Source organism: Herpailurus yagouaroundi, unplaced genomic scaffold, assembly GCF_014898765.1.
Source record: "Herpailurus yagouaroundi ecotype Mexico unplaced genomic scaffold, PumYag 569, whole genome shotgun sequence".
NCBI lineage: Eukaryota > Metazoa > Chordata > Mammalia > Carnivora > Felidae > Herpailurus > Herpailurus yagouaroundi.
Genome location: NW_024412786.1, coordinates 6,260,549 through 6,276,047, shown reverse-complemented (window position 1 = coordinate 6,276,047; position 15,499 = coordinate 6,260,549). Strand labels below are relative to the sequence as shown.

At 62.4% G+C, this 15,499-nt stretch overlaps 1 protein-coding gene across 14 annotated transcripts in view; it reads left to right on the top strand.

Moving 5' to 3' along the window:
* SHANK2 (SH3 and multiple ankyrin repeat domains 2) overlaps positions 1 to 15,499 on the top strand; it is a 469,884-nt gene that overhangs the window by 438,145 nt on the left and 16,240 nt on the right. For 4 of the 14 annotated variants that reach the window (XM_040465725.1, XM_040465716.1, XM_040465731.1 and 1 more), the window contains 7 exons: positions 3,509 to 3,644; positions 4,226 to 4,306; positions 4,575 to 4,595; positions 5,766 to 5,786; positions 12,557 to 12,687; positions 13,726 to 13,837; positions 14,657 to 14,677. In XM_040465725.1, coding sequence (XP_040321659.1) covers positions 3,509 to 3,644; positions 4,226 to 4,306; positions 4,575 to 4,595; positions 5,766 to 5,786; positions 12,557 to 12,687; positions 13,726 to 13,837; positions 14,657 to 14,677 — 523 coding nt within the window. The remainder of the gene's footprint in view (positions 1 to 3,508; positions 3,645 to 4,225; positions 4,307 to 4,574; positions 4,596 to 5,765; positions 5,787 to 12,556; positions 12,688 to 13,725; positions 13,838 to 14,656; positions 14,678 to 15,499) is intronic. The other 10 variants (XM_040465726.1, XM_040465718.1, XM_040465732.1 and 7 more) reach the window with 7 other exon arrangements.

Below are 15,499 nucleotides of genomic sequence, written 5' to 3'. Positions count from 1 at the left end.
CCTATCATGTACGCCCACAACAAAGAATTAATTGGTCCACACTTGCAACTGTGCCACTGTTCAGAAACCCTGGGATAAGCGATCATTCTCCACGTCAGTGTGTCAGCAGACCACATCTACAATGTAAACACTGGGGCGCCTGGGTGGCTCACTCGGCTAAACGTCCAACTTCGGCCCAGGTCATGATCTCACGATTCGTGAGTTCGAGCTCCGTGTCGGGCTCTGTGCTGACAGCTCGGAGCCTGGAGCCTGCCTCAGATTCTGTGTCTCCCTCTCTCTCTGCACCTTCCCCGCTCGTGCTCTCTTTCTCTCAAAAATAGACATTTAACATTTTTTTTTAATAAATGAATAAAATAAAATAGAATGGAAACATCAAGTAGCAACCACATAAGCATGTTCGGAGACTCAGGAATAAATTAGAAAGAGTGAGCTGAAGGCTTTGGGAGTGACAGGTCGGGCCTGGGTGACGTCCTCTGGGTTTTGTAACCAGCCCTACAGAACGCCGTCGCTTTAAAGCGCGTGCAGGTGTGAGTTTTGTGTTCTGAGTGACAATTCATGTGGAAGAAGAGAACGATTGAGGAGAGTACGAAAGTGTGCAAAGGCAGCCTGACTTCCTGTTCTTCACAGAAGCTCTCTGAACCCTGGTGGATGCTAGCCCTGGGTTCTTGCCCTCTGCCAGGATGTAGCCGTGGTTTGCTCCCTCCTTAGATGGCTCCACGTCTGCATGGAAGGACGATGCCTGGAGGGGCATGTTACTCTGCCCTGCAGTTAACTGGATCCATGGCTTGTAACCCGTGTCTTTCTTCTGCAAGGCAGTCATCCCAGGAGGCTCAGCATTGGGGTTAACCTTCTGTAAATGTGGCAGGCGCTCAAGGCCCACACCGCCCCCTGGCGGCAGCGTGCCAGAATTGCAGGCCCAGGTGTTCTGAGGGACACGGGAACCCCGTGGAAGTTCAAGACGCCAAGCTGGACATCTGAGGATCAGGCAGCATTTCACCCCCTCAGCCTCTGAGGCTCCTGTCCCCACACAAGCAGCCCAGAACACCTGTCGTACGGCCGGTAGCTGATTGTGATGTCCCACTGTGGGTTAAACTGAATTTTGAGTTTGTTTAAAGGCTGGGAAATTCTATGGGGGCACCTGGGTGGCTCAGTCAGTTAAGCATCCAGCTTCAGCTCAGGTCATGGTCTTTCAGTTTGTGGGTTCGAACCCGGTGTCAGGCTCTGTGCTGACAGCCTGCTTTGGATTCTGTGTCTTCCTCTCTCTCTGCTCCTCCCCTACTCATGCACTGTCTCTCTCGTTCTCTCTCTCTCTCTCTCTCTCTCTCTCTCTCTCTCTCTCTCTTGAAAATAAACATTAAAAAAAAATACATTAAAGGCTGGGGAATTCTAAAATGTTTATTTATCTTGAGAGAGAGAGGGAGGCAGAGAGAGAATCCCAAGCAGGCTCCCTGCTCTCAGCACAGAGCCCAGAGCCCGACGCGAGGCTCGAGTTCGCCAACCATGAGGTCATGACCTGGTCTGGAATCACGAGTCGGACACTTAACCCGCTGAGCCACAGGCACCCCTGAAGGCTGGGAAACCCCGAAGTGCGGCTTTGCTCCTCCTCTTCCTCTCTTCCGTGCCCCCCATGCTGGGAAGGAGAATGCAGCCAAGGGGCCCGTCCTGCCTTTAGTCCTGGTCTGCGGCTTCCAAGCTGAACCTGCTGCCTCGCGCCTTTGCTCACTCTTCTCGCAGGAGGACGCTTACAGGCATCACAGCACAAGCCCACACGTGGCACCCCTGTGCCCTTGCTGGCCGAGCACTCACCCGCACACCAGTGGCTGATCCACAAGAGCCCGGAGCCACGCAGCCCGCTGCTTCGACCTTGATAGGTTTCTTGCTTTGGGAGAAGGACTCTATCCAAACGTATTTACTTTGCAAAGCGGGATGGGAATTTAAGATGGGCCGTTTGAGGTGGGGCCCGGGGCGCTGCCGGCACCCATCGTCCTGCAGCGGGGCTCCCCAGCCTGTGCCCGGGCCCCCAGCCCCCACCCGGCCCAGGACCCTGCCTCCTGTTCCCTGGGCCTGTTTTCTCGGGTGACACTCGGCACACCTGGGGTTACACCTGTTCACCGACTCATGTGTGGCCAGCCCCCCACAAGAATGTCCACTCCGGAGGCAGGGACGGGCTGCCCGCCAGGATCACCCCTCACCACCTGACTTTTTGTGGGTGCCCTGAGCAAAGTGGTGAACGAGGCAGTGAGTGCACAAGTCACTTCTCTGGTGTGTGGCGAGGAGAGAGGGAGAGGAGGGGCGTCAGCCGCGGTCCCGGGGCTTGCGTCCGTGTCTTTAGCGGGGCCGCGGAGACCGCGGGGCCGCTGCCGCGTGTCTCACCGAACACGAGTTCCCCTGTCTGGCGCTCCGAGGCCAGGAGGAGTGTACTTGTCGTCGGTGTGGGGACCCCAGTGCCCGGGTGTGAGGAGTCATCAGGCCTGTTAACTTCTCTGCTCGAGGCTCCCTTGCCCTTGATGGGTTTTTAGGGAATCCCCAGCAGGAGAAAGTACCACAAAATGGGGACAGCGATGGCAGGGATGGGCGGGGCCTCGGGGGCTTCCCACCTGTTCTTTGCAGTGGGGGGAGGGGGCTTTTCTTTCTTGGAGGACGGCGCACAGGGCGATCTCGGGTTCACTCCCTTGCCCCTCGGTGCCCGGTGCTCACCCTGGGAGCTGTGGGGATGGCAGGTGCCCACGCCCCTCCCAGAGGGGTCCAGTTCAGTGAGCGTGAGGGGCAACGCCGGGCCAGAGACGTGGAGCCCCAATGCCCGAGAACCCCCCAAACTCCGGGAGGTGCAGAGTGCCCTCGGTGTCAGAGTTCAAGGCCCAGCCCCGGCTCTGCCTGCCGATGCCGTGGGGACAGACAGATGTGAAGGGGGAGGCGGGGGCCAGGAGCTCGGCGAACACCCGAGTGGCCGCGGTGGAGGCATCCTCCGGTGTCACTGGATGGGCAGGGCGGCGGACCTGTGGCCCTTAGCACCTCGTCCGCCAAATTTCTGTGCCTTTTGCAGCGTCCCGGGCAGGAGCGGAGGAGGGAGGGAGCACCTGAAGGAAATGAGCCGTTTCAGTGGATGTGTGTTCCCCAAATCTGTGAAAAGCAATTAGTGTTTCCTCTTAAGTGTGACAATGGAAAGCTGTAGGGCCACAGCCTGGGACCCTGGAAATCTGTCTGGCTTTTCGCGCGTCACTGGTAGCCAAGAAATTCCTCCCGGGTTCAATGAGAATCAGCCCCGGCCGCCTGGCAGCTGGAAACGGCCCTGCACAGAGTGACAGGCACCCCCTCCACCACCAGGCCACGGTTAGCTGGCCTGCAGCCACCACAGAGCACCCCCTGGCCCCCCCAGAGCACTTGTGGTTCCAGAAGCCACCACGGTTTCCCTCTGTCCGTCTGCTGACCGGGCGGGGGACGGGGGGCAGGGGGCACTGTTCCCTTCCTCCCGCGCGGGCCCCTCACCCACAGCCCCTGTCTCCCGCAGGTGAACAAGGAGAACGTCGTGAAGGTCGGCCACCGGCAGGTGGTGAACATGATCCGCCAGGGAGGGAACCACCTCGTCCTCAAGGTGGTCACGGTGACCAGGAATCTCGACCCGGACGACACCGCCAGGAAGAAAGGTGCCCGCCCCGCCCCCCTGCACCGCCCCCCACATCTCCTGCCCGGGGGGGGGGGGCGGCCCCCCCGAGAGGAGGAAAAGAAGCCAGACAGGGAGGTGAAGAGAGGACTCAGGAGCTCGGGCCTCAGGCAAGGCTGTGCTCAGCAGCCCTGGGTCCGGGGGGCACAGGCACACGTGTGAGGCCCGGGTCCTCGCTGTGACGGGGTGGGGGGTGGGGGGCGGCCGGCCAGGGGCTACAAGGCTGCCGGAACCACGAGGTCCATTAGTCACCCGCAGGCACGCGGCGGAAAGAGGGCCGGACCGGCTCCCCTCTGCGCGTTTCTGCTCCCTCGGAAAGGGCAGGGGTGCCAAGTGCCAGGTGTGCCTGGGGGGCTCAGTACAGAGCGCAGGGGCCCCCACACAGGGCCTGTCCCGGTCCCAACCCCTCGCGGCCCGAGCGGAAGCTCAGTGGGTGACACGGCTGCTTCCCCACCTTGGGGGCTCGGGGCCGCCGGCCCCCAGGTTGTTCTGGAAGCCGGGTGGGGGCAGGGGCACATCAGGGCCAGGCTCTCACACCCGTGTCTCTCCCGCCTGCCCCTCAAGCCCCCCCGCCTCCCAAGCGCGCCCCGACCACGGCCCTCACCCTGCGCTCCAAGTCCATGACCTCGGAGCTGGAGGAGCTCGGTAAGAGTCGCCCGTCTGGCCCGCCCGGCCCCCCGCTGCCGCCACCCCCGGGACCTGTCCGCGCTGCCTCAGCCCGTGCATGGCCCTGTGCCCGCTTGCTTGTCCCGTCCCCTGCCCCTGAACCCCTGGAACGGCATCAGGAGCCCTGCGTGCGGGCGGCTCCCACGCTGGCATGTCCGTGGGAGTCCTGCTGGCTTTGGGGGTGGTTGCTAGTCTTGCCTTTTGCTGTTTTCGGCTCGTCTAACATTGTTTTGTTTTGAATTTTTGGGCCTCTCACTAGTGGATAAAGGTAAGCCGCCCCACGGTGTCCCCCAAACAGCTCCCCTGCTGTCTCGGGCGCACCCCACCCCCCAAATCCGCCTCACCACCCCCGCGTGCTGGACGCAGACCAGAAAGCTCCATCCCTGGGGTTTGGTGTAGATGGTGGTGGGGCCAGCAGGCCTGGAAGGGTGTGCACCAGGGGTAGGGGGCTCCTAGAATCTTCTAAAAGGTCTGAAAGGCACAGGAGAGCTCGAGCCACTGGCCCTATCAGAGAGACAGGGAAGGGTGTTCAGAGCAGCAAGGGCCCCAGGTCCAGGGCAGTGCTGGCTACTGAGAGGGAAGATTCTAGAGCTGGCACGGGCCATCCGGATGCTGGCTAAATGTTGTGCTGGGACGTCACCCATGGGGCCTGGGGACACGCTTGGTAGGAGGCTGGCTCTTCCACACAGAAGTGGCGAGAGGGCCGATGTACTTGCTCTGCGGAGAGCGTGGAGAGGGGCTGGCCGGGTGATGAAGGGCCAGCGTCTGGGCGCCCCGTGCAGCGCGGAAACCGGCCCTGAGCCCGGGACCCGCCCATCAGGCACAGCTGGCTCAGTGGGGGGAGTCTGAACTCCCCCCCCCCCGTCGGCGTTTAACTTGACGTCACTCCCACCTGACCCCAGCCTCCCGGGGAGACCTTCTGGACCCTCCCGGAACCCGTAGTTCCTCACGAGCCCCTTTTCTCCCAGCCACGTCCTGTCCGCCCGAACGAGGCTCTCCAGGAGAGCCCTGACTGTCCCCGCGCACCTGGCGTGGCACCCGGTGGGGATGACCACAGAATTGCTGCACATCCTTTAAAACTGGGCAGCACGTGCTACCCCGGCCCCTCCCCTGGGCCTTGGCGTCTCTCCCCCCGTCTCTCCCCCGTGCGGGGACTCCGTGTTCCCCCTGTCACCCCGTGCCGCTTTGGCACAGTGCTGCGGGGACAGTGTCTCACCCGTGGCCAGGAAGCAGGTTTAGCAGCCGGTCATGTTGGAAGGGGAAGGTCACCCCATCACCAGGTTCCTGGGAGAGCCATAAACCCAGCCGTCTAGACACCCCACCCTTCCGCGTGTGGCCCGCGTGCGCTTCCGGTCAGCATTAGGTTTCCGGGCCCCCTAGCCAGGCCCCGGGGGGAGCGCTGCCGTCGTGGACTCACCCTCCCCTTTCTGTTTGCAAGCCTCCATCCGGAAGAAGAAGGGTAAGGGGCCAGCCCAGTGTCTGTTCCCAGCCCCTGCCCGCATACCCTATGGAAGAGACCCCCTCTGTGGCTGTCGGCGTGGCGTCTACACCGCCGTACTCTTGCGCTGTCTCCTCCCTGTGCCGGGGCCTACGGAGGGGCCCAGCTCCAGACCGCGTCCTGTCTCAGTCTGTCCCGTCTGCTTTGCTTTTCCCAGTGTGGTTCCTCTCTCACCCCCGACGTGTTGTGCGTCTCCCCCAGAGCTGTGTCCTCATCGTCATGACCATGAGGCCCGTGGGACCCTCAGGCTGTCACAGCTGGGCCCGCCCTACCCGCCGGCAGCCTCGAAGTTGCGTCCGGTCCACGGCCACACGCAGCAGGCAGCCGGGGTGCAGGCCGGCAGGGCCCCGACGCGGGGCGAGGGGCTGGTCCCCTGACTGCTAGCTGCCTGGGCCTTGGGGGCAGGGGCAGCATCCTCGAGCTCACAGAAAGCCCCTGGCTCTCACGCTCTCTGCCTGCGGGATAGCCGTCCTTAAGCTTGCGGGGACCCGGGAGCCGACTGGCACGGGGTGGGGGACGGTTTGCAGTGCTGTGAACAGCAGAGACACACGCGCCACGAGAGCCCCAACAACAGAGCCCCAGAACGATGCGGGCTCCTCCTTCAGCAGCATCCATATTTTGGGGTGTTTCTCACCTGACTGCTGGAGACAACGATCCCAATAGAAAGAAGCACAATAAACTCAAAACTCCTTCTGGGGGTCTGGGGGAGCGCGGCGTGGGCCCCATCACGGGAGCCTAGGCGCTGGCGCGGAGGCACAACGCGGTATTCTGAACACTGAAGTCGGGAGGTGGGTCTCAGAATCCATCAGCCGGTATCTGGGGGGGCCAGGACCGTGGGTCCTAGAGCATCAAGTCAGAACACCTGCTCCTCCTCCCCGGCCTCCACCCGCCACCCCCAGGACTGCCCAGAAATTTTCCTGGGATTCCATGTCTCCCTGAAGTCCCCTTCAACCCAAGGCCAACACCCTGCTGCCCCAGGGACGACCCCTCTGTCTGCCACACCATCCTGAATAAGGCACCCCGGCGTGGGCTCCCGGGACTTCACTGCCATAACAGAGCTGGCCGAGAAGGTCCCTTGTCAAGGGGGCGCCTCCAGCAGCCACCCTGGACCGTGTGAAAAGACAGGAGTCACAATCCTTGTGGCCAGCACGGGCACAGGAGACAGGGAGTCCTGGAGGGTGGAGATCCACCTGGCTTTGAACAGCAGAGAAAACTGGAGGCAATTTGAGACCAAATGCCCCTCCCCCACATTTCCTGACCCCAGCTGGTGCGGGAGACAGTGTGCACGCAAGACCCCAAAGTTGCCCCGTGGCCGTGGTCCACCCAGCTCCTGTGTGAGCAGTCCACGGGGCTGGGGAGATTGTGGGGTGCAGTGTGGCGCTCCAGCGGCCCACACTCACTGCGCAGCGAGGTAGTGGACAGTCCGGCCTCACAGAGCTTGGAGCATCGGACGCTGGTGGGCATGCAGAGAATGCTTCTGGCACACTGCCCCTGCCATCTCTTCCGGGGGACCGGTCTAAGCTCAGAACCTGCCAGTCTCTTCTAAGGGACCGGTCTAACCTCAGAACCTGCCATCTCTTCCGGGGGACCAGTCTAAGCTCAGAACCTGCCAGTCTCTTCTAGGGGACCGGTCTAACCTCAGAACCTGCCATCTCTTCCGGGGGACCGGTCTAAGCTCAGAACCTGCCGTCTCTTCCGGGGGACCGGTCTAACCTCAGAAGTATTCCCCATGCTCCAGGGCCATGTGCAACAGGGGGAAAACGGGCTTTTACAACATACTGGTTGAATAGCGTCCCCCCAGAAACCCACGTCCGGCTAGAACCTGAGAAAGGGACCTTATTTGGAAACGGGGCCTTTGCAAATGTGAGCCTGTTGAGGGCTGCACTGTATCGGGGTGGACCCAGAGCCAATGATCATGAGCTCACAAGAGAGGAAGAGATTCAGACACACGCAGAGGAGGGCACAGAGGCAGAGTTTGGAGGGACGCGGCCACAGCCCAGGAATGAACGCTTGGAGCCCCGGAACCTGGAAGAGGCAGGAAGGATCGTCCCCGGGAGCCTCCAGGAGGAGAAACATCCTACTGACACCTTGACTTGGGAATTGTGGCTTCCAGACTGACGGAGAACAAACTTCTTTCGTTCTGAACTGTTTGTGGTGGTTCCAGAAAACTGTCACACCAGTGAGATGGCCCCCAGCCCTGGCTCCCCCGGGCGACCCCGGTGCTGCCTGCACCCACAGGCCTGACCCTTGGAAGGCGTGAGACGCGTCAGGGCCATCAGACCGGGAACAGCTCAAAGACCCCTCCCCGCGCCTCACGGCCCCCCGGGAAGACTAAGCCAGAAGTGGGCCAGCCGGCCACAGCCACTGCCTCCCCCGGGGCTGGCGCGTGGCCTCTGGTGCCATCGGTGTTTGCGTTTCCCTCATGCAGAGGAGATCCCACCGAGGTCTGGCTCGTGGAACGTGGGTTCCTGCCTTGGGAGGGCTCAGGGCGCGCTGGCTGAAGCCTGCCAGTGGCCAAGGGTGAGCTCCTGGGCGGGGGGGGGGGGGGGGGGGGGCGGTGAGGGCTTGTGACGCTCTGGCTGTCCCTGCTCTGGTTCCCCGGGGGACCTAACCGCTCTTGCCAAATATGCCACCTCCCCTCCTATAACACGCTGCCCCCTCGCCAGGAAGCGGGCAGTTTATGGACGGGAGCATCACCCCAGTCCGTACGTTTGCTCAGAAAATGACAGCACGTGGCTGCTTCTAAAGGCTTCTCCTCAACTCCCTGCTAGGTGGTTTTTAAGATGCGTCTGCGGGATTGTTCTGAGCCGCAGAGCACTTCATTTTAGGGCTGCAGGGGGCTGCGTTCGCTAATCCTCTTTATCCCCGACCGGAGACCCAAACCCAGGCTCTCTTAAACGAAGCACAATAACCTGGAGACTCTACAATGAGAAGTAGGACTCCAGCCTCACAGCTTTTCCTAAAAGCCTTCATGTTCCGGTAAACAGACCCTCCGAGGCGGGCGCAAGGCAGGAGGAGCCCCAGGTCTCCCGTGCGGAAGCCACGGGCTGTCCGTGTTCCCATCTGAATCGCACAAACCACACTTAATGGCTGTCACTGAAAGCAATCGTTCCCAGCCGTACCCCCCACAACCCAAGAACTCTGGTGTTCTGGTTCAAAAGAACATTTGGCTGGAGGTGGAAAGGCCAAGATTTAAAACAAGGACAAGGAGAAGGACAAGGAGGGGCGCCTGGGGGGCCCCGTCGGTTAAGCGTCCAACTTCAGCTCAGGTCACGATCTCGAGGTTCATGAGTTCGAGCCCTGCGTCGAGCCTGGAGCCTGCTTCGGATTCTGTGTCTCCCTCTCTCTGCCCCTCCCTCACTCATACTGTCTCCAAGATAAATGAACATTTAAAAAAACTTTTTTTTTAATAATAAATAAAACAAGGACGAGGACATCCACTCAAGGTGGCCACGACTCCAAGGCACGCGCTTCTGGGCACCCCCAGACCCGCCCCTCTCAGCACGGGGCGACTGGCGTGGACAGTGCCCTGACTTCTCAGCCGGCTGGAGCGGGCAGACCGTCCCGATGCCCACCGCCCTTCAGGGCTCGGGACCCCTGGCCCAGGGTGGGGTGGGGATGCGGAGGCCGGCAGACCCCGGTGCGAGGCCCAGCTCCCACCCACCGGCTCGCCTGGTCACGGGTTTTTAGCCGCGTGACCTTCAACATCGCAGATCGGGACCGTTCCCCTCCCCGACGGCCAGAAAGGAGAGGAGGTGCTTGGGACTGCCACCAGGGACCACTGCTCCCGACACGGGGTCTTTGCCTCACCTGTGCCCGCCCGTGACTGAAGGTGCATTTTTGGGGTGCCTGCCACGTGCCCTGGGGCTCCAAGGTCACAGAGGGCTCCCTGCTCATTCTGACTCGTGACGAGAGTCCAGGCGGTACTCGGATACCGGGCAGCAGCCCCTCGGCCTGCTGGGAAATTAGGGTGAACCGCCCATCCGCTTGGAGCAAGGGGGTTAAAACCAAAGAAACGGCTCGAACCAGGAGACCGTCGAAGGTGCTGCTGGTTAGCTCTGCGTCACAGGAGAGCATCCTGCCCCGGGGCCCCCGCCCCGTACGGTGCCTCCCACGGGATGAGTGTTGGCCTCCAGTCGCTCTTTCTGTGGCTCGGTGGCACCCCCTCCACGTCCCGGAGGCCCGGCAGAGCCCCGCTGAGTGGCATGCCCTTGCGACCAAGGCCGGACCTGGAAGGACGGCCCGAGCCCGAGGACGGGCCCCCAGCCCCGAGGACACCCGACTCCCCGCAGCTCAAGCTGAAACGAGCCGACAGCCAGCGCCAGGGGCCCAGCTTCCAGGGACAGGCCACGAAGACCAAGGAGGCCAGCCAAGCGCCACCTGAGCACGTCCGTGAGGGGACCCCGCGCCACAGTCAAGGGAGCGAGGCCCGGCCGGAGGGGCGGGGTGGGGGTCCGGCACAGAAACAGGTTAAACCCCAGCCTCCGAAGGAATCCCGGCCCAGATCGGAGGTGGGACGGCTCCCCAGAGGAAGCAGCTTTCCGGGACCGTGGGGTGTGCACAGCACAGCGGCAGGGACGGGGACCCGGCAGCAAAGGGAAGGAGCGGCAGCTGGTGGCCGGGTGGGGGTGAGTGGCGCCTCCCGGGGCCCTAAGCACGGCTGAGGACAGGACAGCTCCGTGGGCCGTGAGGAGGAAGGCGGGCTGGGGACACGGTGACCGTGGCTGCTAGTGGCCCAGAGACAGAAGTGTCTCTGACCAACTCCCTAAGGGGCTGATGCTCCCTAGCACGCATGACGAGGAGGACGTGCCCTTGCCCGACCAGTCCGGACCTCAGGGCAGGACACAGGGAGGGAGTGGGTCTTCTCTTCACGAGGGAGAGACGTGAATGCGCATGTCGGGGGGAAGGGCCTTCTCAATGCCGCTCGGCCAGAACCCTCTGCGCCCGGGGCTCCCGGGCAGGTAAACTGGGACAGGGTCCGGGCCAGGGGGCAGGTATTTTCCAGACGGTGAGGGTTTTGGCCTTGCAGGCCACGGGCTCTCTGTGGCACATTCTCCTTCCCCTCCTTTTAACAGCCTCTTAAAAATGTAATCTCAGGGGCGCCTGGGTGACTCAGTCGGTTAGGCATCTGACTTTGGCTCAGGTCATGATGTCACGGTCTGTGGGTTCGAGCCCCGCGTCGGGCTCTGTGCCGACAGCTCGGAGCCTGGAGCCTGCTTCGGATTCTGTGTCTCCCTCTCTCTGACCCTAACCCAACCCACTCGCATTCTGTCTCTGTCTCTCTCAAAGATAAACATTTAAAAAAAACAAAAACGTAATCGCTGCACGCAGGGGGAGTGTCTGCCTGCTGGCAGTCAGGATCTGGCCCAAGGGCCCTAGTTTGCTCACCCCCAGTCCAGGACACAGGTCTGGACCCGGGAGTCTTGTGAGCAGTTAGTCACAGATGTCAGAGGCCCACCTGCTGGGTGGTCTGTGAGGCTGGGGTGGCCCTGGTGGCTGCTTGCCTGCCCGGCCCCCCGGCCCTCCCCCACCCCACACACCTCCTCCCTTTTGCAGTTCCTCTATGGGGACCCTGGTGTGGGTGGCTCTGGGGGGGCTTTTCCAGGGGACTAGCTCCTCTTGGGAAGCCCCTGTTGTTCCAAGTGGCTGTCCTGCCCGGTGGGAACGAGCAGACGCCCCAAGCCTCACACCCTGGCCTGACAGCTCTGGGTCTGGGCGAGACTCCAGGGGCCTGGGAGTCTCTTCGTGACAGCAGGCACTTCGAGGGGAGTCGCCAGACCCCGGAAAGATCGGGGTTGCTGGGAGAAGGCCTCGGGCCTGCGGACGGAATGTCCACGTGACCACACGTCCAGGCCTGCGCGTCCTGGGGGATGGGGGGCAAGGACGGTGCCGGGCCTCACGAGGCCCCAAATGGGATATTCCCATCAGGCACCGCCTCACACTGGCTTTGTGCCACCTGGGCCGTAGTCTTTCCGGGAGGGCGGGCCCCAAGGCCCCGCGGGGTCTCAGACATCCTACAGGTGAAGCGAGGGCGTGTGGGCGATCCTAGGCCCCGCTGGAGTTTTCACGTTTTCCAAAGTTGTAATGATGTTTTACACTTAAATAGTAAAAAGTTTTTAATCTGTAAGAATTACACATCACTAACCCTTGACTCTCTTTTTCACCAAGAAGTAAGAATGTTGTCCTGTTGGGAAATTGGGTGTCCCCCACGCAGCACGGGCTTGGCGGCTGGGAATCCCGACGGCCACCTGACTGTGCCCGCCACCTCTAGCCCCGGGCGCGAGGGCCTTACAGCCCGGCAGCCGCAACCTGTGGCAAAGCACCTACGTATGCCTCTGAGCTTTTAAAGAGGAAACGATCCCAAACCCTGGTTTAGTTGGCACGGCCAAGAGTACGTCCAGCAGCGAAAACAAAGCGGCTCCGGTGAAGACTTGGCTTTCAGGGAGTTGCAGGCCTCAGGGGCCGAGGCTGTGTCACTGAGAGTCTTGTCCGCGTGCGCCTGCCCGGGGTGAGGGCTTGGGAATGGACTTGGCGTCGCTGCGAGTGCATGTGGCAGAGACGCATGCGTGACCCACACCGCGGTGACGAGCGCCCGCTTGCATGGTTTGGAGGCCGGAGCAGTTGAGTGGCTGTTCACGTGCGGAGGGCACCTTGTCAGAAGCCAGCCCCCCGTGGTGTTTCAGGGGCTCCGGTCACTGACGCCCGTTCCCACCGTCATGTTCACGTTGCAGATAAGCCCGACGAGATTGTCCCAGCCTCCAAGCCATCCCGCACTGCTGATAACGTGGCCGTGGAGTCCAGGGTAGCCACCATCAAGCAGCGGCCCACCAGCCGGTGCTTCCCATCCGTCTCCGACATGAACGTGAGTGGCCGTGCCCCGGGGAGGCGGGCGGGCCGTCCCTGCAGTGACAGCTCACACCTACGGTAACACCTGGAAACGTCGCCCGTTGCACAGGCCAGCCTGGTGTAATGCACGTTAGAACAGACCCACCTGCTGGTGTGGGACCCCCATCCCCGCCAGAACCCTGGGGCTGGGGCGGGGGGGGGGTGGTAATCCCACAAGCTCTGGGCCGCCCCACTGCGGGGTCAGCCCCCAGCCCCAGCCCCGTCTCCCCATCCTCACTGCCCGCCTTGTTTGTGGCCTCTCACCACATCTTAAGCCCCACGTGGCCCAGACGCTGTCTGGCCCGGCCTCGGGCCCCAGGCAGACGGTGCTCTAGGAAGACAGCCTGGGGCCCTGAGCACAGGATGCCAACGGGCTGACGCTCACGTTTCCACCGGGCTCAGCCGCCTCCGGTGCCGCCGACCGGGGGGCGGCCAGCAAGCCCAGCGTTAGAGACGAGGAAGCGGCGGGTTGGGCGGCGGCTGCACGGGGAATCCGTTTCCCAAGTGCACGAGGGAAGCTAAGCTCCCCTGGGGCCAGCCCACCTGCCGCAGGTCCGTGCCGGCGCCACTGGCCTCGGGGCTCCAGGGCAGTCCTTGCGCTTGCTCACCCACCCCCCCTACCTGGCTCACCCTGTCCCGTGCCGTGAGTCGGTGTTCCTGACCCATCCCGTGGAGGAGGGAACCGGAGACTCCTGCACTGCCCACCCGCTGTGCGCGCTTTCCTACCGAGCGTCTGCCGGTAGACGTGTCGGCCAGTCCACGGCTCCACGGGGCACCCTGGCATTTAGAGGCCAGGAGCCGCGGGGGGGTGGGGAGTGCCCAGCAAGAGCCTCTTCCGGCTCCCTGAGGCTGGTATGTCTTGCCGGCCTCGGCTGGACACGGCTTGCTCCTGGGGGGGCAGCACGGGAAGCCATGTGACAGGTGGGCACAGGTGCTTCCGTGTCACCCTCCGGGCCCGGATGCCCTGGGTGGGGCTGGTCGGGGCTCGTCTCACTCCGGGGTCTCTGGTTTGCAGTCCGTGTACGAACGACAGGGGATCGCCGTCATGACGCCCACTGTTCCTGGGAGCCCGAAAGGCCCGTTTCTGGGCCTCCCCCGAGGTACGATGCGAAGGCAGAAATCAATAGGTAAGAAGCATGGCCTCCCCCCACAGAGGTTGCCCCCTGGCTCTCAGAGAAGCCCTCAGAGTCCCCCAGGCAGAGCTGCCCCCTGGGGCCCACCCACCGGGGGGCCCTTTAGACCCCCACACAGACTCAAACTTTTCTACCTGCTGGAAACGACATCCAGCCTCGCAGGCCGTGCTAATGCCAGCGGGGTGACAGGGCACGCGCCAGGAGGGAGGCGGAGGGTGGCCCAGGGCAGCCTAGGAAGCCCCCCCACCACTGCCCTGCGGGGACCAGAGTGGCAGGTGGAGGTGGTCGCCCGCTCAACGCGATCCCCACGTCCCCCGAACCGCCCGGTCCCTGCCACGTTTCAAGCGGGTGAGCTCAGCGGACACACTTCTAAGGGTGGTTGGGCCACGTTCTAGAACGCCGACAAACTCAACGTACTGCGTGTCGTGGAAAGCCGCGTGCCTTCTTGTTAATGCCCCAGCGATACCTACGGGCACTTCCGGGCATGGCGAACGTGACCCTGCCGGACAGCCCCCTGTGCGATAACCCGACGCTGTCTGTACCGTGTAAAGCCTCAGAGGAGCTGGGCCACTGCCGGACCCGGCTGGACCCGGCGGCCCCAGGCCGGCCCTCGGGGACGCTGCGGGTGATTTCTGGAAGCGCCTCCTGTTATTGGAGGCCTGGCTCCTCGGTCACTAGCATGAGGTGGCTCCCAGTCCGCTGCTCCTCAAACCCGCCCTCCCCAAGAGCTCAGGGCCACCGCAGAGTAGCGTAGACGCCACTTTGTGCGCTGGCTCTGTTACTGCTTAATAACAATTCATTTCCTCCTGTCAGACAGCAGAATCTTTCTATCAGGTTAGTGAACCTTACGCTTCCGAATCTGTAATCTGAATGTAACCCCTATACTTACTCCTTAAGGCGTATTCTTAAATTACGACTCCTTGGGAAAGTTGTCGGGCGACCCACGTGTTAGCGACTGGTCGAGAAGGCCTTTTAGAAATCCGTCTGTTCGATGCCAAAACGCCCTCCCACAGGAGTACGTTAAATTGGGAATACCCTTATTGAACGGAGATTTTCATTGGAATAAGTTACCGTAGTTTGTCCTACAAGTTTTTTGATTTGAAGTAATCCATTTTGTTACCTCCTTGAGCAACCCGCATGCCCCCCCCCCCCCCCCCCCCCGAGTGAGACCCCAGTGCCTCCCATCTGTCGGTGTCTGTGTCTGTGTCTCGCTTCCGTCTCCTCGAGTGCATTCTGTTGATGTTTCGATACCTCGGACCGTTGGAAAGAGGGTCTGGAAAGCCTGGCCCAGCCGGCCCACACACAGAACTGGGGCCATCGCCATGCCGGGCCCCTCAGCACTTTCACACCCGACATCATCCGCTGCTTCGTCAGGTGGGGTCCTGCCTATGACGTGACCTGACTTTGTGCCAAGTCAGCTGAATGTCGACCCCACTTAATCGTGATGCTGGGAAACCCCCCCCCCCCCCCCCCGGCCCAGAGGGTCTTAGGCGGGACCCGGACGGGCTCCTGGGGCCAGTGGCCCAGGGTCTGCTCAGGAAGCTGCTCCTGGCTTGGGCTAAGGAGGAGTCTGGGCTCCCACCCCCCGTGGCCGTGTGTCCCTGATGGCCCGGGAGCACCAATACCCTCAAGCAACTTGGGTGGCCCAGAGAAGTC